The sequence below is a fragment of the Clavelina lepadiformis genome, chromosome 3 (genome assembly GCF_947623445.1).
Source record: "Clavelina lepadiformis chromosome 3, kaClaLepa1.1, whole genome shotgun sequence".
NCBI lineage: Eukaryota > Metazoa > Chordata > Ascidiacea > Aplousobranchia > Clavelinidae > Clavelina > Clavelina lepadiformis.
In genome coordinates, this window is record NC_135242.1 from 3896429 (window position 1) to 3920057 (window position 23629).

The following is a 23629-nucleotide window of genomic DNA, read 5'->3' on the forward strand; positions in this document are numbered from 1 at the left end:
GAAAGTTTCTGCGGCAGTGTGGACGCAACAGCAGCTGCTCGAAATCATGCTTTTGTGCTGAGTTTACCGGAAGAATCTAAGTTGGAAACGAAATGCATTGATGCAGAAGTAGGTACCATGAACTATGAAGAACTAAAATTAATCGATCTAAAGTAAATCAATCATTTTATTTTTCGTCAAAAGCGCGGTGGGGACGAAAAAAAACAAGCCAGTTGTTACTAACACGCGCCAATGAACAGAAAAAAGTGACAAAACCGAAAAGACTTAAAACGTGCTCAAGAGAAATGAAGTGAATTTGGCTGTTAACAACTAGCACGGCCACTAAGCCAATGAATAATTAGTTACATCCATAAAACATAAGTTGAAAAAGCGGAAATCAGGCAGACGAGCAGGTGGTGTGTTCAAGCAACTGAGCAATGAAAAATGCTTCAATGCTGTACATTAGTGGATGGGAAAAGAAATCTAGTGTAAAAGAAACCCCATCCTGGGCGAGAGCCCGGTAGTAGTATAGAGTTGTCACCCTAAGAAACCCCCCTGCATGTAATTTTGAAGGCTCAGGTCTATTTTGATCGCGAGCGACACCATGCGTCTGACTGCAATACAATTGTACATAAGGTTAACCATTCTAACACCGCTTTGTGAAAAGAAACTAAACACCTTATATACAGTTTGCATCTGATTACAATAAGATTGTAGAAAGAAAAAATTAACCATTACAAACAAAATATCTCGCGTTTTAATGAAGTCAGTCGAGTGCGTTATCCAATCCGTTAAATTCGCTTAAATAAGAACAATAGAAAGCAAAATGCTTTGAAAGGATTATGACGGTTCATGTCAGTACTGAAACGCAGCATGTTAAACTTGTTTGATAACGTCTTGCACAATCTTTGTGAAAGAAAGGTTATACGGGACATGTTTTAGGCAGGGGGTTTCTTAGGGTGGAAACTCTATACTACTAATGATGTAATGGCTTACCTGGATGACATCATCACATATGCATGCACCTTTAAAGATCAGCTGCAATAGTTGGACGATGTACTTTCTCGACTAATTGCAAGTGGCCTGAAACTTAAACCGTCTAGATGCAATTTGTTTAAAGAAGAAGTTAAATTCTTGGGCCATGTGGTTTCAAAATCTGGTGTATCCTGCGATCCGAAGAAAATATCTGCCGTTTCCAAATGTTCTGTGCCCTCTTCCATAAAGGATGTAAGGCAGTTTTTGGGACTGGCATCTTACTATCGCAAGTTTTTCAGAGATTTTGTAAAAATTTCGGCGCACTGTTCGATTTGACAAAGTCTCAAAATCAGTTCTGCTGGAATGGTAAATGTTTACAGTCATTCAACTTGTCTGGAAGACACATTAGCAGGAAAACGCCTTCAGTTACTGGTTCCTAAAGAAATTCGTCCCAGAGTCCTGAAAGAGCTTCAGGACTTATCACATGGAGGAGGACACCTGGGTGTCGATAATCATCGTCGTATGGTCTTCACACGTTCGCCGTCATATTGTCAATCCAGTTTTTTAAGTTTTGGCCACATTGGTTGACGGTGCTGTAGCCTCCAGTCAACTTTGTATCGGGGCATTTTATCACGAGGTGGTCGGTATCTTGGGGAGCTTCGTTACATGCTGGGCATGTTGGGAGTCAATTAAGCCCCATCGATATAAGTTTGAAGGTGTTCTTGCCTGTCTTGATCGTATTCTGTTTGCCGTGGACCACATTTTTCGTGTGGCTGAAGAAACCGGGTAGTGCTTTCGTGGGGTCGGTTATCAAATCTGCTCCAACAGGTTTGCATTTTGAATGACTTGACTGAGTGGAATGTCGTCGGGCAGGTCGTCGATTTGGTCGTGAATCCGTTGGGTGGTTTCCTGTCTTCGGAGGTGTGGTGGAGCTATAGCTGCCATGGTTGGAAGCCAGATCTTGGGTGTGGATTTTAAGGACCCTGAGAGAATTCTCATTGTATTATTGAGTTGAATGTCAATTTTGTCTGTGTGTTTGCTGCGTTCCCATAGTGACGCACAGTATTCTGCTACACTATAGTAGAATGCCAAGGCTGATGTTCTAAGTGTGGTTTGGTGAGCACTGAGCACCCCAAGTTATTCCAGTAAGTTTCTTCAGAATCGAGTTCCTGGTTTTCAATTTCTGCGCTACATTTTCAGTGTGTTTGCTGTAAGTCAATGTTCTGTCTGGTGTTACTCCAAGATATTTTGGGTTATGCTCTGCTGGTAGCAGCTTGCTTCCAATGCGTATTTTCAGTGTCTGGTTTGCCCGTTGGTTGTCCAGGTGGAATACAGAAGTAACGGTTTTCATTTTCAGGTACCATTTATCGAAGAAACTATGGAGTGTGCTGACATCTTTGGATAGCGTATTTTCTAAGCTTTTGAGTTTTGTTGATTGGGTTGTTATTGCCCAATCATCAGCATATCCGAATTGTTTAGCGCTTGTAGTTGGCAAGTCACTCAAGTATATGTTGAACAGGGTTGGAGCCAGTACAGAACTCTGGGGAACTCCGTTTTTAAGTTTTCTGATTTTGCTCGTCTGCCCTCCAAGACATGCATAGAAGCGTCTGGTTCCTATCAAGTTTGAGAGTAAGCAAAGAGTCTTTTTGCATTTGATTATCCTGGCTAGTTTGAGCATGAGGCCATCGTGCCAGACAATGTCATATGCTGCTGAGAGGTCAATGAATACTGCTCCAGTTTTCGTTTTTTGTTCATAGACAGCTTCAATGTATGAAGTCAAGGCAAGTACCTGTTCTGTGGTGTTTCTATGTTTTCTGAAACCAACCTGTTCTGGTGGTAGATGTGGTTCAACTATGGGTGTGATGCGCGATAGTATGATACGTTCCAGAAGCTTAACAGAGCAATTTAGCAAGGATATTGGTCTGTAGTTGGCAGGATTTTCACTTTCTTTTTCGGGTTTCAATAGCAATTATTTTCGCTAGCTCCCAGTTGTGAGGCAGTTTTCTTGTTTGAATTATGTTGGTGAAAGCATGAGCTAGCCAGGTGATGGCCTTTGATCCAAGATTTTTCATCCTTTCCGTGTAAATACCGTCTGTTCCAGCTGCTTTGTTTGCCTTTGTGTTGTTCAGTGCTGCTTTTATCTCTTCCGGAGTTATGGCGGATGTTAGTTGTTCGTCATCATCAGGGCTTTCGTTGAAAAGGTGTTGGTACGTTTTCCTGATGTTTGTTTCAAAGTGATGGTTGGGGATGTGGCTTCCGCGTTGTTTGATGTGTTTTGCTATTTCATCAGCATTTATTGGTGCTGCACTTTGGGGTTTAGTTGCCTTAGTCGAATCAAGCTTCTGTATGAGTTGCCAAGCTTTTTTGCTCGAATGTTTGAAGTCAAGACTTTCAACAGTTTCAATCCATCGTGATCTTCTGGTATCTTGGAGGAAGTGGAGGAGTTTATCAGCGACGTCTGCACTGTGTGTGCGTTCATATTCTTCCAGGAGTTCCTCACTTTCGGCAGTCCAGCAAGGAATATATTTTGCATTTTTTGGATCTACTGGGCTCCTAGCAGCAGAAACACGGACCTTTTTAGACTGGTCGACGTCCGAGCCAGCATGGTGCGTTTGTTTGTTGACTTTCATAACGATGTAGGTGTGGGCCCAGGAGTGGGTAAACCCAGTTTGGGCACCGGGGTAGGATCACTCTTTGTCTGACTTCTCATCTTCGGCCGTTCCAGCATAATTGAACTTGGCTGGCAGCGACCTTAGAATCCTTGAGGTGCTCAAGCCCCGGCACGACAGCAACGTGGTGATCCTGAGCGCCGTGGAATAGATATTGACGTTCTGGGAGGACGTTCAGTGACACATTCAGGTAACCGTTACATACTGGTAGCCACTGGTACTTTGTCAATGGCTTTGCAGACAGCCCGACAAACGGCATTTGTTCTCTATCATAACTGAATGAGAATTCATGGTGTTCCGAAGCGTATTCACAGCGACCGAGAAGGAAACTTTGAGAGCTTAAGGATGTTTTCGGCTGCAAGAAATCAAGAACCACTGCATACCACCCTTCTGGGAACGGCGCGGTTGAAAAGGCCAACAGAACAATCCTTTCTATCATGCAGATTTATGTCCAGCGCGATCCAGTATCTTGGGATAAATCCCTCTCCTCAAATTGTGCGAGCTATAACGCCAGTCGACACGACGAAACATTTCTCTCTAACAGGACGAGAATTGAGGTTACCAGCAGATTTGATGACTGGACAGCCTTCAAGTCATCCACCATTGTCGGCAATGTTCCATTTACAAGACCGCATGGCGCTTGTCCTCGAAGTCGTGAAAACAAGACTAGACCAACGTCGACAATCCATGAAAGCACGTTACGACAATTAGTCGGTGTCGAGACAAGCGGTGTTTCAAGTATTGGAGACAAAGTCATGCTGCGAAACACTGTCATATCAAAAGATTAAAAGCGAAAATTTCACCTCCCGTATACGGGTCCCTACAAAGTTGTTGAGGCTTTGCCGCCCGTAAATGATCTCATTCGCAATCATGAACGAACGTTAAGGGTACATTTTAACAGGTTTAAGCTAAGCAGAGGAGACCATCAAACAGGAATGCCTTCCCATAGTCAAGCTAGTAGCCCAGAAGATGTCCCCCAGCAGTTGGACATGCCCTTGACTGGAGCTTACATGTTTAATAACCGGTCAATTGCAAATCGTCACGACAGTAACGATTTTAATAACGTAAGTAACTCCCGAAATAACGGTCGACTTCGCCGAAGCCTATGTCGACTTATTCGTTACCCAGACATCGAAACGTATTAATTCTTTTTTTGTGTAATGCAGATTTTATGTCTTTGACGATTTTCCGATGATTTGCGTTTTAAATATCACAGTTTCAAGTATGATCCTATTTTACTTTGGATCCGTTTATATACGGCCTACTTTAGCCATAAATCTCACGTTTTTGTACCTTTTGTAGTGTTATTGACATGAATTGCAACCCACCGATACTCTTTACTGTGTTTGTGCTGTTCTGTTGATATAGTCATCATATGTTTAAATTACTTTTATAACAAGTTGTTTTAAATTTTGCTTTGGTTTGTAATGTAGTGTTTGTGTTTACATCATCTGCATAGAAATGCTGTATACCTTGATTTTCGTTTTATATTATTGGTATGATAATCATAATTTCTGTCACTAGTGCACCATTTTGCTGTGGGTAAAGAATCGTTTTTGTAAACCTTTGTTACGTGGTCCACTTTAGTATACGTAGTCGAAAGGATTTCCTTAAAAATTCACAAAGTCATACTGGGTAACAAAAGTAATGGCTGTTGCTTCGTGATTACATTGTAGCTTATCTTTGTATTTACCACATGCTTAGCCTATATAGCCAGTTATGCTAATTGACGCTCAAACAATGCCGAAGCGATAATTATTGGAGGTGGAGGAGTGTTACGTTTTTTTCTGCTTGGTTTGTCGTGCCTTTATATTTTCTGACTTCAGCCAGAAACACTCATAAATGTGATTACGCTTTGCCCGTTGTCGAACGAGTGATCATTCTACCGATGCCTGTACTGCTGTGTAGACGTGCCTAATTTTTACCGTTTTGAAATACAATCTGATAGTTAACTGCATGTCTCTTCGAACCAGCAATAGCAAAAGGCCGGTCACATTAACGCGTCACGAACCTTTTCCTTTAATATCATCGCACATTTATCACCACGAAAGATTTGAAATAACATCAGGTAAGTCCCATAACAATCATCGACGTAATGGAAATTTTCGAATATTCCGGAAGATCTGTCTACAACTCAAGTCAAATCATAACTTAGTTTTTTGTTGACTCTTTCTTCGAAGTTCAAGGTAGATTAAAAATCATAAGATTTAATTTAAAAGCAATACACAGTGGCAACATTCAAAGACAATGTATCCTTAGGCTGTCAAACCAAGCATATACAGTTTCTAGGTTAAAGAGTGCAATCACATAGCGCAGTAATTTTCAACCGCTTCATGCTTGAGAGCCGTTAAAAGTCGGAAAAAATACTTTGTTGATTCGTAATACACAAATGTGATTAACCAATTGTTATAAATTGAAGAAACAAACAAAACTGATTGGGTCCACATGAAATGATTAGCAGGTCAGCCTGCCAGCATCACTAAAACTTAAAATGTGTCAAATCTAAGGTGCAAACAAAACCATCTATTCTGAATTTGCGCGAATCATTGCGCCCATATGTGAAAAACTTTTAGCATTTCGCTTGGTACTACCACGTTGATTGGCGGTCGCAAAATGTGGTTTGATAAACAGACGTTTCCCTTTGACTGGAGAAACTGGAGACAGCAAACGTATTTGAGTGATAACTGTAGAGACCACGGTTACTTGCGTCAAAGCAATTGCTTGGTTTTTTAACCAAATAACTTTTTATCACTTTCCTTCCTGAAAATTCTTTAAAGGTCTCAGTGGGTTGCAGTTTAGACAAAAGTGTTGTACTAGGCTACTATATTAAGGCAATGGCGTAACATAGCATCTGAAAAACAAAGCAACATTTATCATACCGCAAGGTGGCTCTACGTTTTCAACTTCTAACTTTTTGAAAGGAGTAACCTTGATTGACCATCATCATGCAATGATTTTTATATAGTGTTCAAATCAAGTGTTTTTGTTTTACAGATTAACGTAAAGTATCCTACGAAAGCGAATAAACAGCTATATGAATAGCTTATTGACTTTGTCAAAAATACAATAAACAATGAATCTAGCATTGCATCCTGTAACGTCATGCAGTATGCTATCTTGACAGTATCTAAGATTGCCTCATCATAAACACCTATTGCGGGAATTTGAAGACAGACAACTGAGATTTTATTTAACCTGAGATCAGGTACATGATATGGCCTTCAAAACATCAAAAGCAGTGATATATCTGACGTTTGCAGTAATATTAGTGACGTGGTTTTGCAGTTCGTTGTTCCTGATTCAAAAACCAACTAATCACAGCAAGCTTGTAGCCAAAAGTTACAACTCGTTGAGGTGGAAAGATTCAACATCACTTCGGGCTCCCAAGGGACCATTTATAGAAGACAGCAACTCTTTTATGAGGAGGATGGAGGAGAGAATGTCACGACGAAGAATGCACATTAAAAAAATCTGCAAAGCAAAAGGTAAGTTTGCTGTTTATTGAGCGCCAGTCGCTGGTGCAGTGCGATCTACTACTGATCTTTTGACAATTAAGCCAAATGTAATTGTAGAACGTTAACATTTAATTCAATACTTGCAGTGCTTAGTTTTCAGTTCTTTCAACAATAAAAGGAATTGTTGAGACCTGGAATTTCTAAAACTATTTTAGAATAGTTACCGTAGTAACGCTGTTTAATTCATGTTTGATGTAGCTTGCTCCTGGTGTTGTGTCCAACAAAGTCTAATCATTACAATGTAAACAGCTGCATCATGTATATGTGCTATTAATCTAAAATATGCCAGCTCTTTTAACCGTACAATACAATCCTATTGTCAATTGAAAATCCAAGAGCTGTCTGTATTAATGAATCGTTGTATTAAGGATCTTTTTGTTTTACATGATATGTTTTCTCTTGCAGGGTATTCGGACGAAGTCAGTTTAATAAGAAACCGCGTAATCTATCTGCAAAGCTTTAAAGTATTATTTTGTCAAAACCCGAAAACTGGAATCACAAACTGGAAGATGCTTCTTAACAAATTAGCTAACTATGAACAAGACTTAGAAGTGAGTAATATGTTTTACCGTTTTCTTCAATCTTTGAACTAAACGGGCCTTGGATAGGAAAAGAACGAAACTCTTTAATTAAAAAGCTATAAATTGCCTTACACCGCTGGCCGTGAACCTTCTTTGTACATTAAACGCTTGTTCATGCTTTCTGATACTTGACAAAGTTGGGATGGAAACGCAGTGATAACAATTTTAATGCAGGTATTAAAAGCTACGTTACCACAGGTGTCGCAGCAGAAACTATTTCAGTTTGATCGACCAACAATTTTTTACCTTCTGTCAAAGCCAGACGTTCTAAAGCTGACCGTTGTTCGTGAGCCATTTGAAAGAATCTTGTCCGCCTACCGTTCCAAAATTTACGTCGCTGAGCCGTGGAAGAAACCTTTCATTAATTACATTCATCGCTCATTCGGAACAGACAGTCCTGGTCCAAGTGGGTTTTTTGTGATTAATTATTCAACGGTTTTGCAAAGGAGTGGATGTTAATTGATTGGATACTGCTATGACATCCATAAGCTTCACAGCATCTGTGATTACAGTGGATATTCCGCGTGGATAGTTCAATGTTATAAAAGTTCCTTTAAAACGGTTTTGGTATAAAATAACCTTAATTTTCGACTTCCACAGCAACTTTTAGTGACTTTGTGTCTTACTTGGTAAACGAAGATCCAAGTGAACCCGAAATTAAAGGAATTTTAGAAAGATTGAATTTCAATTATCACTGGAAAAAATACCATGAGCTCTGTCAACCGTGTGCTATAGATTACGACGTCATTGCTCACTTGGAAACGATAGAAGAGGATTCTAGGTTAGAGGCAGAGTCGTCTGCACGGTTTTTATTTCTTAATGTTGCTGCATTTCTACATTTTGACTTATTCGTAGGTATTTGCTTCAGTTGATTGGAGCTCCACCAAATATTACCTTGGAAGGGGCCTATCAATCTACGCCGGAGCATCACAACATGAAAAGTTATTTCAACAGTGTTTTGCCACGCGAAAATCTTGAGCGTCTTTATCGAAAATTTGAAAGCGATTATTTGCTTTTTAACTATTCTGGTCCAACAGAATTCATCTAAAAGTCTCAGCTTTCAGCCCTTTCCGTTTATCTCATACCGCGTCGTAACAAAGAGTCACAGAACAGTGTACACAAAAGCTCGAGTTTGCTGCATAAAGTTGAGATAAATCTTTCTGGATTCTGTCTTGAAATGCGCGACAAAGCGAGGAAAAGGGGCCGCTAAAAACAAAAGTTTCATTTCTAAAGCTTTCAATACCCGATTAAAAACTCAAAGGCTTTTCACAGAAAACAGATAAAAACTATTAATAATATTCAAAATATAAAAGATAAAAACAGTAACTTTACCGTAAAGATACCGTCAATACCTATTCTATGTTTTCTTGATATATTTAAGCTTCGTGGAATGCAGATAAATGAAATGTTAAGTAACCAACTGCAAGTTAACATATCAGATTAAATTCGTGGTTTGTTTAATTGTTTTGTGAGTCATAAGCTATAATGCGTTATGTAAGCTAAAACAAGTTACAAGTTTTTTCCAGTTTTATAGCTTTCTATGTATAATGTTTCATTGTTCATCCATTGCTTTCTCTCTTTTTAAAAAAAATTTTTGGGGAAAGTCATTTCCATCCAGAAGTCGAAAACAACCCTTTATAATTGTTCCTCCACAACTTGAAGTTTATTGTAGACTAGCTTTTAACCCATAAACTTTTTTTGTAATTACGCCGTGCATGATTTCTGCAAACGGTATTTGCACTGCAAAGAATATTTACTCTGTGACCTCATCGTCCAACGAATAAGTTTAATTTGTTATACAGTATAAAACACATTGAAAAATTTGCACTTCAGGTCTTATCCGTGATCAACCTACGCGCAATCACAGGTTTGCAAAAACAAATCCGAAAAACTAACGGACTAACAGGTTAACTTTTTGTGATGGGTTAAAACGACGAGAGAGACGAGACGACGTCAAACAGCGATGAGCGTTAATCGATGATCTACCGGTTGAAGTTATCGTATTTGCCGTTGTTTATTACTATCTCAGTGATATTTCAAGATAATAATAAGCAAGTTCACTTTATAACAGGGGCGGGCAACATACGGCCCGCGGGTCGGATCCGGCCCGCGACGGGATTTTGAGCGGCCCGCAGACAGTTTCCGGTCTTACATGATAATGTTGCCTGCGGCCACATTCTGCCGCAATCCCTGTATTGCGTCACTGAATAAGTCCAAGTTTGCCAACCTGAGAAAGATGGCCATGAATCTACATGTTCTGTTCGGGTCTACATACATTTGTGAGCAAACATTTTCGACCATGAACATTAATAAGACAAAGCTGCGTTCCAATCTATTCAGGAATCCGGCCCGCCAAGTACTTCATTTTCTCATATCAGGCCCGCCGACCGAAGAAGTTGCCCGCCCCTGCTTTATAATATCTATTCTTGCATCATAATTAGGTCTAACCTTTACCATCGGCACTGCGGCAATCTAATCGTTTTTGGAAACTTCCATCGCACTTCCTTTACCCAAGCAACAGTAACTGACCAAGCAAGTTAGCTCACTTTAGATTGAAATTAACTCATTTATTCCTTGGTTCAACCAAAAACACCAAGATAATCGTTTTAGCAATTTTTTCGATAGCCAACCTATGGGCGCGTATGTTATTTGCATCTAACATGTGACGTGAAAGTATTTTAAACTGTAGAACAAACTAGATGTTGAGTTTTTTAAAAAAAAAAAACTCTTTTTGCGACAATTTAAAACTATCAGTTAACATTCTGCGAGATCACGGAATGAGTATCTTGGAAAAGTGAAATCCGTTTGCAAAAGCGAAGCTCAACATAATTATGTCAAATATGTATATATATATACATATATATATGTAAAGATTTTTACAATTTAAAACATATTTTAAATAACTGTAATGGTTTATCAGCGACTTCTCAATAGACAGATTGTTCCAAACAAAAATTATTTCAAAAAAACAACCAAAACACAAGAGTCTTGGTAACTTCAACAATTAAAGCTTCTGATTTGCTATTGTTCTTTATTATCGCAGCAATCTTCAATCAGTAGTAGACTTAACTTCACTTTGAGTTGCTAACTTACAAGGCAATTGAATCGACGGCTAACAGCGATCCTTTATCAGTAAACTATACCGGTTCAAGTTGTCTTATTTGCCATTGTTTGTTACCATCGCAGCCATTGTTTAAGTTACTGTATTGTATAAATATAATTTCACTTTCAAACATCTAGTTATGCACCCATATTAACCCTTATTATCGGCACTGATAATCGAGGCATTTCGGGGGAGCTCCCATCGCAATTCCTTTACCCAAGGGTAACCTGAGCAACACAGATCAAATTCCATGGAGGTTTTAGTAGTAAACTAGTGCAAGGGAAATTACTATCAAGAGATTCAAACCAGAATAACAAGATTTTTAATTGTAGGAAAAGCAAAGTAACACAAAAACGTTTTCCAGATTTACAAACTAATTAAGCATTTTTTCACTATTTTTTCTCTGCATAGGAACACCGCTATATCAGATGTGATTGTAAAAAAATCTCTTAGAATAATTATATATGATGCGTGGTTGATTTCTAACACTATAGTGCATACATTCTTTACAATAAAGCATATCACCCAAGAAAATTTCTTTCAGTACTGATATGTTATAGTTACCAGTTTTGCCGGTGAACTTTACTTATAAAATGTCTTTGTTTAACTGCCTGATATTTGTGAAAACTGGCTTTCTGGGTGCAGTCATATAGAGTCATTTTTTATTTGTTCCAAAACAATTTAAAACAAGATGGATTGATAAGCTTCGATAAGAAAACCTTTACCTATCCAGGCTTGTCAAACTTTGTGGGGCACACGCGCTAATATATTTGTGAACTTGCAAAAGTCATATAAGCCTTATAAATTTTTTCCTTTTGTTTTTACAACAGAATTTCTGATCCTGAATGACTTTTAACTTTTGACCATCGTGCAAGATATTGTTAAGGTAGAGTTACCAAAATATTTCATTGACTTGTCCTTGATAGGAATAAAGATACTCTAAATACGAAATATGATATTGTTTCCTTGAAAAAAATTGCTTTTCTGAAGCTTCATGTATTTGAATTATTCAAATGCTTTCGTTGATTATTGACACATGATCTCAAAAATGTGAGGATATGACCATATATACGCAAAAACCAAAGTTGTTCTTATCATAAACCAGTGTTAAAATCAGTGGCATTTGTAGCAGTTAAAAGATTTGGTTTACGTTTGACTGGCAACAAAAACTATAGCAGCATACTTGAATGTACTTATCGGTGGAAAATCTTTGTGTATGGTAGTGTACTGTGGGTGCGATTTTCCACATATAACAGCGCAATCTCACCTTCTCATGTTTAGTGTGAGAACTGGCTTTCTGGGAAGCGTTTTTATTGGCCCGAAAACAAGTAAGAAGAAACTATGAGGGGGGAGGGTGGGGGTAAATCGTTCAAAGAACTTTATTATAACGTTGCTTAAACGAATAATTGCCAATTGCTTACAAAACACTCTCTCTTCTATCATGAAAAATTAACAATGGCCCAGTGTAAAGGTTTTACGCATAAATAATTATCGTAAAAATAAAAAATGTATTAGTGTCCAGACAATGTTATGCTGTCATGTATGTGGATATGTGAATCTATTCAGTTCAATGTCCCCCCCCCCTCCATCATCTCGAAAGCAGTAGGCTAGGCTCCGTGGGATTTATCTTTCATGACGATTTCTTGTAACACAAATTACTTACCGTTAATTGACGCTCGCGAGTTTGTTTATCTGTGGCATCTTTTTGTAGCTTGTTGTAGTTCACGACATAAACATGGGCGACTCAATTGAAATCCTTAACAATGCAATTGATTTCTGTTCTATTGTATAATCATTATTTACTTCAATTGCTAAGTGATGTTGTCGGATTAAGTTGTTCATTTGTTTCGTAACAGAGAAAACAAAATCGATCTTTTCAAAAAAACAGCTTGTTTTTAAATCTCATGTACTGTATGGATTGTCGCGAAAAAGCATTAAAGTGATATTTAGGTTTGTTGTGTGTTGTAAAAGTGCGACAAATATAAATACATTAAGTGGAATATGATATGGTGTGGTATAAAGTGTAAAAGTGTATTTCAATTACACGTTAAACCTGCATTGAACTTTACCTTGTGGCCTCAGGCTCACAATCTTAATTCTACACCCGCTGAGAGGATGGTTCAGTAATAAAAGCGAATCACTTCGTCATTCTCCAATGAACTTCACTAATTTAATGGTCTCAATACTTCTTGCTCTCAAACTCAGAGCGTGGGTGGTGGTGAGCGTGGTCCGTAAATAACAATTCAAAGAAATTCCGTTTTCCGCGCAGGGGTATTTGACTTTCGACATCCGATATGAATATTCGATATGTTGTATGCAGTAAATTCTAATTTTTAAATCTTTTCTTTACCCCCATTTTCCCAGACAAGGCGGGAGAGGGTGCCGCGCTTTTGACAATATTTAACCCTTTCACAGGCCAAGTGGTTCTTTTCGCAATTTTTAACATGATGTCTGGATCAACTTTTCAAAGAAAACGTCACTCAGGCGTTTTTGACATTTCTTAGCTCGTTTTCTGGTCTCCAGTCAGCGGCTCAAGCGCCGGGGTCAAGACAATGTATCCCGGGTTCAATACCCCAATGTGCTACTGTTGTAATGATCTTGCGCAAGGCATTTTCGACACTAGTTCTTGTTCAGTGACCGTTGCAAACAGTGGCGAAAGCCTATCTAGGCAAAGAACCGAAGATCGGTCAATATACCCTATAATTTACAAGTAAAGTGAAAATTAAATAGACGAAATGTGGCAATGGGCAGGAGCGCAGTAATGCAGTGCATAATCTGTTCCAGTAAAGGTTAGAATTAGAGGCAAGAATTGCTTAAAAACTAAAGGTCAAACGGTTTAAAGAGCTCGGAGAGAAAAATCGACTGGAAAGCAACAACGTGATTGAAAACAGTGAAACCAATAAGTAAACAATAAAAAACAGAACAATGTATAATCAAACAACACAATAAGGGCGGAAAATAGCTGTTGCAGATTATACTTCGGCAATGAAGACAACCCGGTGATGAATGATCTTTCGGCTAGCGTAACGTTAAATACACTTAAAACAACACGTCAGACTAATTTTGGACAAACAACAAAGTGAACTTAATACCTGGGTTCGGCGTACTTATGAGCAGACTGTAAATATATAATTTACTAATACTGCGGGTGCAACTATGTTGCAATTTGCTCACATCTGTACATTAAGTGTCCTTGTTTTTATCTATATTAATATTTAAATGGCTGCTGCTATGATGGCCTACCAAACCTACAATTAAAATTTGCGGTTAACGAAAAGCAATCATGATACGTAATCTTCGCCTTTTGTCTATATATGGATCTGTAGTTGCTCAGATGTTGTGCCAAACATACAAACAAAAATTATGGTTAGCCAAAAGCAATCGTCATAATAAGTAAGAGCCGAAACTGTACAAACATGATTTGCAAACACTGGAATGTATAGTCAGAACGCCACCAAAAACAAGGGTTGAAATTAAGTTTCAGCATTTACGACTACCACCTACTTTGGTTAAACTTTAATCTTGTTTTGTGAATTTATTTGAACATTTTGTACCAACCATAATATTTTTTGAAGTTGCATAGCATTACGTCATAGTTCAGAAAAATTATGTTCCTATTTCAGACTTTCCGAAGTGCTTTTTGAGACAAATTATCGCATCAGTGGCACGCCTTAAACTAATGTAAATAATCTCTTATTAGCAGCGGGGCTCATTACAATATTTCCATTGTAAGCCATTGCTGCAAACTCTAAGATATTTTTATGAATAATAGTTTGTTGGTTATATTGGATGCTTCCTCTTTTTAAACCGTTCATAATTTACAATCAAATAGCTTCACGACATAATTTACCCGGCGTAATCCAAAGGAGGGGTTTGAGTTGTTGGCCGAACACATTCGCCAAGCTGTAAACTGGTGACCCCAACTACTGTGAATCCATAGAGATTATATGAGCTAGAGCACATTTCCATTCTCCCTGATGTTACTGTTGCGGTTTGTGATGGATAAAGAAGATCGTCCACTGCTTACTGTCGTCGAAGACAGCATCAAAAGCTTGTAGCCATAGTCGCAGAAGTTTAGCTTCTGTGTAAGAGTAGAAAATTTAAAGGCATATTTATCATGCATACACACATCTGCAGTTTTCCTGGCCACCTTCAAGCAAGCCTTTGTATTATTTATTTATTTGGCCTCGAATATAATCATGTATTAATCCGTGTCTACGCTTAAACACGCTGTTCCAGCCAGACGAATTAAATCTCCAGCTAGAATGTATACTTTGCCAAAAATAGCCCACGACCATCACGTTCATCTTATCATGATTGCACAAACTTTATCATAATAGAGCAGTGCTTTTTTAAATTTTCAGGCACAACCCAAACTTTAGCTTTAATTCCTCTAAAACTCTTGACTATATTTATATTTGTCACTTGCTATAGATGACACAATAAATCATAGTAAGCCTGGCTCTTATTTTTTTATCTTTCATAGTATTCAAAGCATTGTTTTAATGCAACAAAAGTTATCCCATACTGCAAAAGATTATGAAAGTGCTTGTTAAATTTACCTTACAATAATTAAAAATAGTCATCTGAATAGCAATCTTGAAATGTCGTGCAATATCAAGCATAAAACGCCACACCCATTCTTCGTACGTTGAGTCCAAATGCCAAAAATGTTTATTTCATTTGTGTTGGCGCTGGTGTTGGCATTGCAGTACTTAAGCTTAATTTTTGTTTCAGAGGTTTTTCTAATGTTTGGTGGACAGCCTGTAAAATGACCCTTTATGACGTAATAAGTGTGCAAGTTTTTCCATTCTGTGTACCTTTGGGTACAAATATAATCTTGCACTTAAAATCAACGGTTATATAAAAACATCACCAACTCCATGCCAACACCACAAGCTAATGTAAGTTTTAAAACTGTAAGTTAAACTCAATACCACAAGCTCTGTTCAATAGAACATTAGGAACCAAATTGAGTAACTGACTGCAAAATTCAGGGAGAAAACGCGTAAGCGTGACTGACATTCTGTGCTTAAAAATTTTGACAAGTTTTCTGGTATCACCTTTGCAGGGAAGATTACAAGCGTTTCTGGCAATTTTCATCACTTATTTTTATGTTTTATTTTATTTGATCGATCAGACGTGCTTTAATTGGGCGACGTAGCTATTATTCACCAACCATGCTGACATCACGAGAAGGAAACATTGCAACGCTCTTTAAAAAAAAAAACAGTTGAAAATTTTATCTCATTGTTTTGAGATTATCGGTAAAATGAAAAACGGTTTTGCTCTATCACTGGTTAACTAGTTGTCAATATCTGCTCAACCAGTCTGTTATACGGGTCTTATACATGTACCATAAAATAGAAATGTAACCATTGCAGTTATAGCAAACAGCGCAGCAAGTTCATTTGGAACAATTAGGCGCTGAACAATATACCACAAATAAAATTTTGTATCGTAGATCACATTCATTTAATAAGTGTCAGTGATACAAAGTAAAGTATGGGACATTTTTATGAGATGATCATGAAACAATTTTAAACTTGATTTTTTTCGACACGAGAACATAAGAAGTATATTTAACCACAAAAAGTTTTTGTAAAGAAAAGCTGATAAAAGCACTACAAGGAAAAAGAAAGCAAATCTCATGAAGGCGCAAATTTAAAGAGGGTGCTTTTAAGCTGAAATGGTTCAAGTAAAGGGCGGGCCGTGTATGCCTGTTTAAACGTAAACACGCAAGCATCTGCACGTTAAAAAGGCATAACTTCAAGCAAAGCAAATGAACTTATGAAATTGTATGAAACAGTTGTTGACAAAATAACTTGGGTTGTACTGCACGAATATCCTGTGATCTTATAAAAGACCTCCGGAATTAGTAAAATTTCAAAATTATATATTTATTTTATAGGTTAAACTTTCCCGAAGCTTTAGCACCACGAATTGTAAACAGCGATAGAAAATACAGTGAATATGATAAAATTAGAAAGTTTTAAACTTGCTATTAGAAAGGCAGCGGTTTTCTTTATTTTTAAAAAGTCGCACGGAGAGAAAAACCTTCCTATATATACAGAGTGTTAGCTTCACACGTGACGAAATTGGTAAACACTGGTAAGCATAAAACGACAAGGTATAAATTCTAAATTTTTGCAAGAGGGAACACTGCTTGACATAGTTCAAGCATGACTGTAATACTGCACTTTCTGTGCATATTCAAATGTATGTACAGTGACCGTATTATGGGGAAGATAACATTTGTATACGCAAGTGTGTAAAGTATAAATTTACGTGATAACTTTCGACATGCTTGGTACGGTGCCAATCTCATTGCGGCGTTTGTGAAAACATTTTTAATCTCAGGCTGACGGTTTTATAAACGAAAACAATGCATATATGCTCATAAACGTACAAAAGTATCTACATAGGTTGAACCTCAAAAAAGGTTTCGACTGCAAATTGATTTCATACTGAACGAGTGTAAATAACTTCGAATGGCATGCGACTCATGTGCAGTCAACCACCGGAAAAAAACTTGTGTTCCAATATTCCAGGACTTTCAAGAGAATATGACGCAATTTCTGCGTGACGCCATATTGCGCGTTAAAAGTGACCAGCCTCAGACGACGCTGAGAGTAACTTTATACGTGACGTCATCGCCCGTTTTTTCGGTGGCAATGTCTATTACAAATATATCTTCGTTGCTGTAATGACGCACAATGTTGTCATCGACGTTGACCAAAATCCTGAAATTTATTTATAGTTTTAATATTAATTTCAACTTTAGTATATATATATCGGTATTTAATATTTGCAAACATAGGACGCAGGAAAACCACGATGAAATACATAACATTCTTGTTGCTAGATTGAATATTTACAAATTTATTTTTTACAATTGCTTAAAAGCACGTCAGACAGTAATAAAAGTTGTAAACAGAGCACAGCTCGTGATAATCTTACCCTTTCTTAGATTTTTTCAAGACCTTGGTAATTTTTTCCGCCGTAATATCGTACTTTTCCTGTAGCTGATATAAAAATAAAATAAGAAAATACATATAAAAACATAAAATTTCAATCTGTGAAAAGAATTCTCAGCATGACCCAAAAGTAAAATAACTAACGCCCAAGCATTATCACGTCACAATACCCACCGCTTCTTTTAACCCGTTTAAGGAAGGTTCCTTCAACATGACGCCATCGTATACGTCATTACCTTCTTTTCTGACGTAAAGCAGAACCTTTTTCGGGATGTCAGGTTCCAGCAGCCGCGACATCTGTTAACAATGACGTCATTGGTATGGGTTAAAAAGTGAAAAATTTCAAGCAACTATAGAATACCACCGTATTTCGTTGAAACTGTTAAAGAAAAATCATTGTTTCTTCGCGAATGAGAATAATTCGCTCACCTTATTTGGCGGGTAATCCCCTTCTTCGGAACTGATTATCGAATGTGAGCGTTTGGTGCCCCCATGAAGTGGATCGAAGTATTCTATCTGTGAGACACAAAGAACAGAATTAATAACCGTGTTCGAATGCAGTGCACGTTATTACATTACGTTACATTAGTATAGTAGTACGCACGTGATTACATTAGTAGGTATTGTAAACTAGGGCACAGTTTTACTCAAAGAATTCGACCATTCGTCAGCAATCTCGGTGTTACATAACCAAAACAATAAACAGCAAGAAATTAAGGCATGTAGTCACCATGCTGACATGGATAAAAGGCGTTAATATGGTGTGCTAGAGCTTTGTAAACTTTGCAAAGTCTAGTTCGTTTACCATTTATGTGTTATAAATATAATAATAAACTGGGATTTAACTTTTAAAGCGCTTAATAACATCAGGCTAGCAAACTTGCACACATAAAAATAAGCTTCAAAAATGTACTGTACTTTAAACAAGAAACAGTCGTCATAATTCGGTGAACTTCTTGTAGATAAAACATTCAAGCTATTCTAGCTTAAATAAATAATTTACGGACTCACTGCTCCTCCAGCGCAGAAATTATGACGACATTTGACAATAATGAACATTAACATCTTAGCTAGATACATTAAAATCATACCTGGCTTGAGAGAAAAGCTTGTTCCAACTCTCCACCTCCGGATGACGTCAGCATTCCTCCGATGAAACCGGGTTCGCTTGGCAGACGACCGCCTGGTGAGAGGGTCACGTGATTTCGCATGCTGTTCGAATTGGCTAAAATTAGAAATGGCAGGTTAACACCAATTGTAGATTTAACGGTATGTGGCGCTTTGTTGTTTGACTTCAAGACTCCTACGCAACTAAGTATCTCAGCAATGCGTTATGCACACTGTAAGTTTTAGGGTTAAATATACCTACCGTAAATGTCAGGCACGAAGTACACGGCGGGAACGGAACAGTCGGTAACTGTCTTAAAGATCACCGTGTCTTGTTTTTTCTGCGACGGCAGACTGTTGGGACAGGTCACAAGTGGTTGCGGGGAATGACTAATTCCAGATGTGGTGATGATTGGTTTTATGTCGACGGGCGACAACGTGCGATGATGGGTAACCGCTCCTGCTGTATGGAACAGGATTAAAATTATCATCATGACAAAGGCTTTTCTTACGGGCTCTATTTCGAGTAGTTTCTCGTGGTGTTTGTCATGATTTTTATTAATATATCAGTTGCTGTTTTATTAGTGTTGCTAAATCTGGTTATTGAATCATTTTTGATGTTGAAATCAAGCAGTGAAAGTAGAAGTTAAAAACACGACAATCATTGGCATAAGTGCGTGATGGCACTGAAAAACGTGTCACTAAACTAAGAAATTCGACGTCTTTCGTCAACAGCTTCTCTTACTTTTTGATGACGTTTTTTGCCTTTTCCTCATTGCTTTGCGTTCTTCGTCGCGAATTTTTCTTTCCGCGCCCTTTAAAAAAGACATCACTTATTGTAGATAGAAAACAATTTACAGCTGAAGGGTATAAGATTCAGAGCCAAAATCAAATACATAAATTTTGTATAAAATTCTTTTCTCGTTAGTCATCAAAATAAACACAAGCGTCAACGCAATCATCAAAATTACCTTATCGCAGAAAACTTTGAGTTGACATACGCCTCTGTGGTCAGGAACACCCCCTCGTCTGTTGTCGACGTAGGTATCAATTTGCATGAGCAAAGGGAGACCCTAAGATGATGCAATTTACTCACAACCGACTGATAAAGAGAATAAAGGAATCCAGCAAAATTTGCATATAAGCTGTCGGGTGGAGAGATCGCGATTGTGACAAGACCTACCTTGATTCCCTTTTGGGCGCTGAAGTCGGTGCTGAGACAGTTACAGCTGACAAAGATCTTGGCAACGTCTGCTGCATCCCAGTTGAATCGAATCGCGTTGTGAGCGAATTCGTCGATGTCACTGATCATGCAGCTTTCCTTGTAGTCGGCTGGAGGTAATAAAATATGTTTTGAACATCGCACAAAGTGGAAAAGTAGCAAAAAATAATACGCTGGACACGCCCTGCCTTTATACCGAGGTCGTACAACTGTAACAGAAAATGATTTTAAGTATCCAGCAATGTCATCACAACATTGTATTCATCAAAACTTACCGCTTAATCGATCTATGTTGGCATATGAGACAGAGACGAGAAAACACACCATTATAACACGCAATAGTTTTTTAATTAACACATTTAAGTATACAGTATATATGCGCTCACATATCTTTGCTATGAGTTATCGTCGAATTAGATTAATCTTCGTGTAGCCTGTCCCAGGCCAAGTCGGTTTTATTCGTTGCCGCAAACAACACAATCCACAGAAAATGACAGCGAAACGTGCCGAATGTCATACAAAATTTTTTCCCAAACCGACTGGTTTGTATACAACTCACCGATATCTATTATCCGTTGTTTGGCGGTGTGTTGCCTGGCGTGCCAGTACTTCCAATGGCGAATCTGTTCATCCTCGGGTTTACAATCTCCAAATACAATCTGCACAACACTCTGCAAAAACAGAGTAAGAACTGTATTAATACATCCGTTCTAAATTGAACAGATCGAAGAAAGAGTTAATCTCTGGCCAACATCAGGATTGGATCGTTGATTTCATTTCATGAAATTCGTTGAGGATATGAAATTAACTACTGGCGTAAATAGATCAGATGGCATCCCTTCAATTGTTATAAGCTTTCCATAAAATGTTGACAGAAACGACTACAAGAATACATTTATGGATACAAGTTTTGTGATTTTATTTTGGAGTGTCTGTTCGAAAGTCACTGAAGGTAATTTACAGCTTGCTTGCGTGAGTCGCAAAATGCAGAAGGTAAATTGAACAACGTATAATCACCTGTAATTGGCTGCGTGAAACGAAACAATTATCAAACCGTAAACAAACTGCTACTATTTCAAGCCCATATAAGGAACTTAATGACATATAATGAAGTGTAACTCACCGTAAAGCGGGTGCTTTTGAACTTTGCAACCTGGCCGCCGCATTCCCGCAAAGAGATGCAATAAAATTGGCCTAAAAATAAACGTTTTGAGCTTGTTTGTAGAAAAGTGTCTTTTGATGAAAGGATTTTTAATTAAAACATTTGTTTGGCCGGTGAACAGGTGGATTTGGCAATCATGCTGCTTTTTAATTGCTTGTTTGTTTCGATCCCGCCAGTAATTTTGGAAAAAATATTTTCCATAAAATGACAAGCAAATGCTTGTCACGATATTGGCATTAACTCAAAGCCGCAAGCTTAGCCCCCCCGGCAACTAAGGCGTTTATTACACGTCCGCAATTGTCTGTGAACTTTTCCAACTAAATCAATGCTTATTGCGAAAAGACTTCATGGAAAAGTACAGCAAAGTGACTCAAACACTCTCACCTTTGTTTATATAGGACATGGTCGGCTCGCCTTCCTTTTGTTTTAGTGACTTTGGCGCCTCCATTGTGTATTCAAAGCGCTCTCTGCAAAAAAAAACAATTGTAATATAATTTATGGCAAGGATGAGTAAGCAACCGAATATGGACGTAGGTCTTAAGCTCTTTCTTGTGAGAAAAATAACTCAAATTTTTGACAAAATTTGATCTGCATAAGCAACTTACAAACCATTCCAGGTTATCGTTTTTCTATAACTTGCAAATGCAATTTTACGATAAAGCGGTTGCAGACAACTAACTTACAAATAATGACATAGTGGCGAGTCTGAAAATATATCGTGAAATCTTTAACCTCGGAATTGCGAGCCATATCCTTTGATCGAATGACGATAGACATGACCGGTCATAACCCTGCAGCGAAAATTATAATTTTCCTAGAACGGTAGCTGAGTGCGATGCGTAACTATTCTTACGTCCTTACCCTTAAGCTTACGTTGTTTGCGGTTGTTAAGTTGACGAAAGGTCGGAACGGTGTCATTGCCAAAATTGCGCCGTACCGGCCAAAAACTTCGCCGTGGCTTCGGGCGCCGTCACGAAGCCTTGTGGAATTTAATTCTTGGGCGTGCCCCGGACGCAGCAGCTTTGTGATAAGGATGCTATAAAACTTTTACTGCGTTGATGTGAACGTAAACCGTGAAGCGATGTGACGTTGTTGCTGCAATTATGACGTATGCACATCCCTGCTGAACAGAGAAGTTTATGGAGAAAAAAACATGGGCAATAAAGCTCCGAATTTGCTGAAATCATAATCCGGTCAATCATACTTCGACAATCGCTGCGCTAAATAAATTTAAAATAACATGTCAGGCCACCTTTTGGCAAATAACAATGTAAGCTGAATACCTGGGTTCGGCGTAATAATTACCACGAGTGAAATATGCAATTTAATAATTTTGCGAGTGCAACTCTGCCTAGCTTGCTGACATGTGTACATTAGGTATTCTTATCTTTTTAAGAACCTTCAACTTTTGTCTGTAGCTATAGTAGTTAAGATGTTGTGCCAAACATACAATTAAAAATTATGGTTAGCAAAAAGCAATCATCATAATAAGTATGAGCCAAAACTACAAACATGAGTTGCAGACACTGGATTGTATATAATTTAAACGCCACCGAAAGCAAGAGTTACAATTAAGTTTCAAGATTTACACGACTACCATATATTTTGGCAGAAAATCGAAAAAGTTGTAATGTCTGACAAACTTATTTGAATGTTTCTAACCAACCACAACAATTTTCAGAGTTTGCGTGGCATTACGTCACGGTTCAATAAACGCATCAGTGGCACGTCTCATAGTTTCAGGTTAATAATTTCCAATGGCACTTTTACCTATTAGCAGCGGCGCTCGTTACAATATTTTGATTGTAAGCCATAACATCGTATACGTCATGACCGTAAACTCTGCGTGATTTTAATGTATAATAATCTGTTGGTTATATTGGACATTTCCTCCACTTAATCTGTCAAAATTTACAATCCACTATTTTGGCGACAAAATTTACCCGACGTAATCCGGAGGGAGGGTTTCGAGCTGATGGCCGAACATATTCGTCAAGCTGCAAACTGGTGACCCCAACTGCTGTGAATCCGTTGATACTGTGGACAGGAACACATTTCCACTTTCTCTGCTGTTGTGGTTTCTGATGGATAAAGAAGGCCGTCTGCTGCTTACTCTGGACGGAGATTGAAGATGATATTTGTGACCGTAATCGCCGAAGCTTAGCTTCTGTACAAAGAGTAGAAAACGCACGTTTTAGATTCTAAAAGTTCTTTTAGCTTGCAGCGCCACACCTGCAGTTTTTGTGGTCGCCTCCAAGCAAGCCTTTGTTTTATTTATTTGGCCGCAAATATAATCATGTATTAATCCATGGCTACGCTTAAACACGCTGTTTCAGCCA

General features: G+C 38.2%; 2 protein-coding genes across 4 annotated transcripts in view; one reads left to right on the top strand and one right to left on the bottom strand.

Moving 5' to 3' along the window:
• The first annotated feature begins 6624 nt into the window (after window positions 1-6624).
• LOC143450024 (carbohydrate sulfotransferase 10-like) lies at window positions 6625-8913 on the top strand. Of its 2 annotated transcripts, XM_076950411.1 has the most exons (6): window positions 6625-6828; window positions 6909-7108; window positions 7544-7689; window positions 7918-8125; window positions 8320-8500; window positions 8575-8913. In XM_076950411.1, the coding sequence occupies exons 2-6, from the start codon at window positions 7042-7044 to the stop codon at window positions 8765-8767; spliced, it is 795 nt and encodes a 264-aa protein (XP_076806526.1). In that variant the 5' UTR covers window positions 6625-6828; window positions 6909-7041; the 3' UTR covers window positions 8768-8913. The 2 variants fall into 2 exon arrangements, with proteins under 2 accessions (XP_076806526.1, XP_076806525.1); XM_076950410.1 differs by having other exon boundaries at window positions 6625-7108.
• Window positions 8914-15908: 6995 nt separating this feature from the next.
• LOC143448924 (grainyhead-like protein 1 homolog) overlaps window positions 15909-23629 on the bottom strand; it is a 28967-nt gene continuing 21246 nt past the window's right edge. For both annotated transcript variants that reach the window (XM_076948876.1, XM_076948875.1), the window contains 13 exons: window positions 23234-23457; window positions 21675-21757; window positions 21252-21322; window positions 20688-20799; window positions 20090-20238; window positions 19878-19979; window positions 19652-19721; window positions 19169-19369; window positions 18891-19024; window positions 18229-18315; window positions 17974-18096; window positions 17783-17847; window positions 15909-17565 (listed from right to left, as the gene is read on the bottom strand). In XM_076948876.1, coding sequence (XP_076804991.1) covers window positions 17439-17565; window positions 17783-17847; window positions 17974-18096; window positions 18229-18315; window positions 18891-19024; window positions 19169-19369; window positions 19652-19721; window positions 19878-19979; window positions 20090-20238; window positions 20688-20799; window positions 21252-21322; window positions 21675-21757; window positions 23234-23457 — 1548 coding nt within the window. In that variant the 3' untranslated portion in view covers window positions 15909-17438. The remainder of the gene's footprint in view (window positions 17566-17782; window positions 17848-17973; window positions 18097-18228; window positions 18316-18890; window positions 19025-19168; window positions 19370-19651; window positions 19722-19877; window positions 19980-20089; window positions 20239-20687; window positions 20800-21251; window positions 21323-21674; window positions 21758-23233; window positions 23458-23629) is intronic.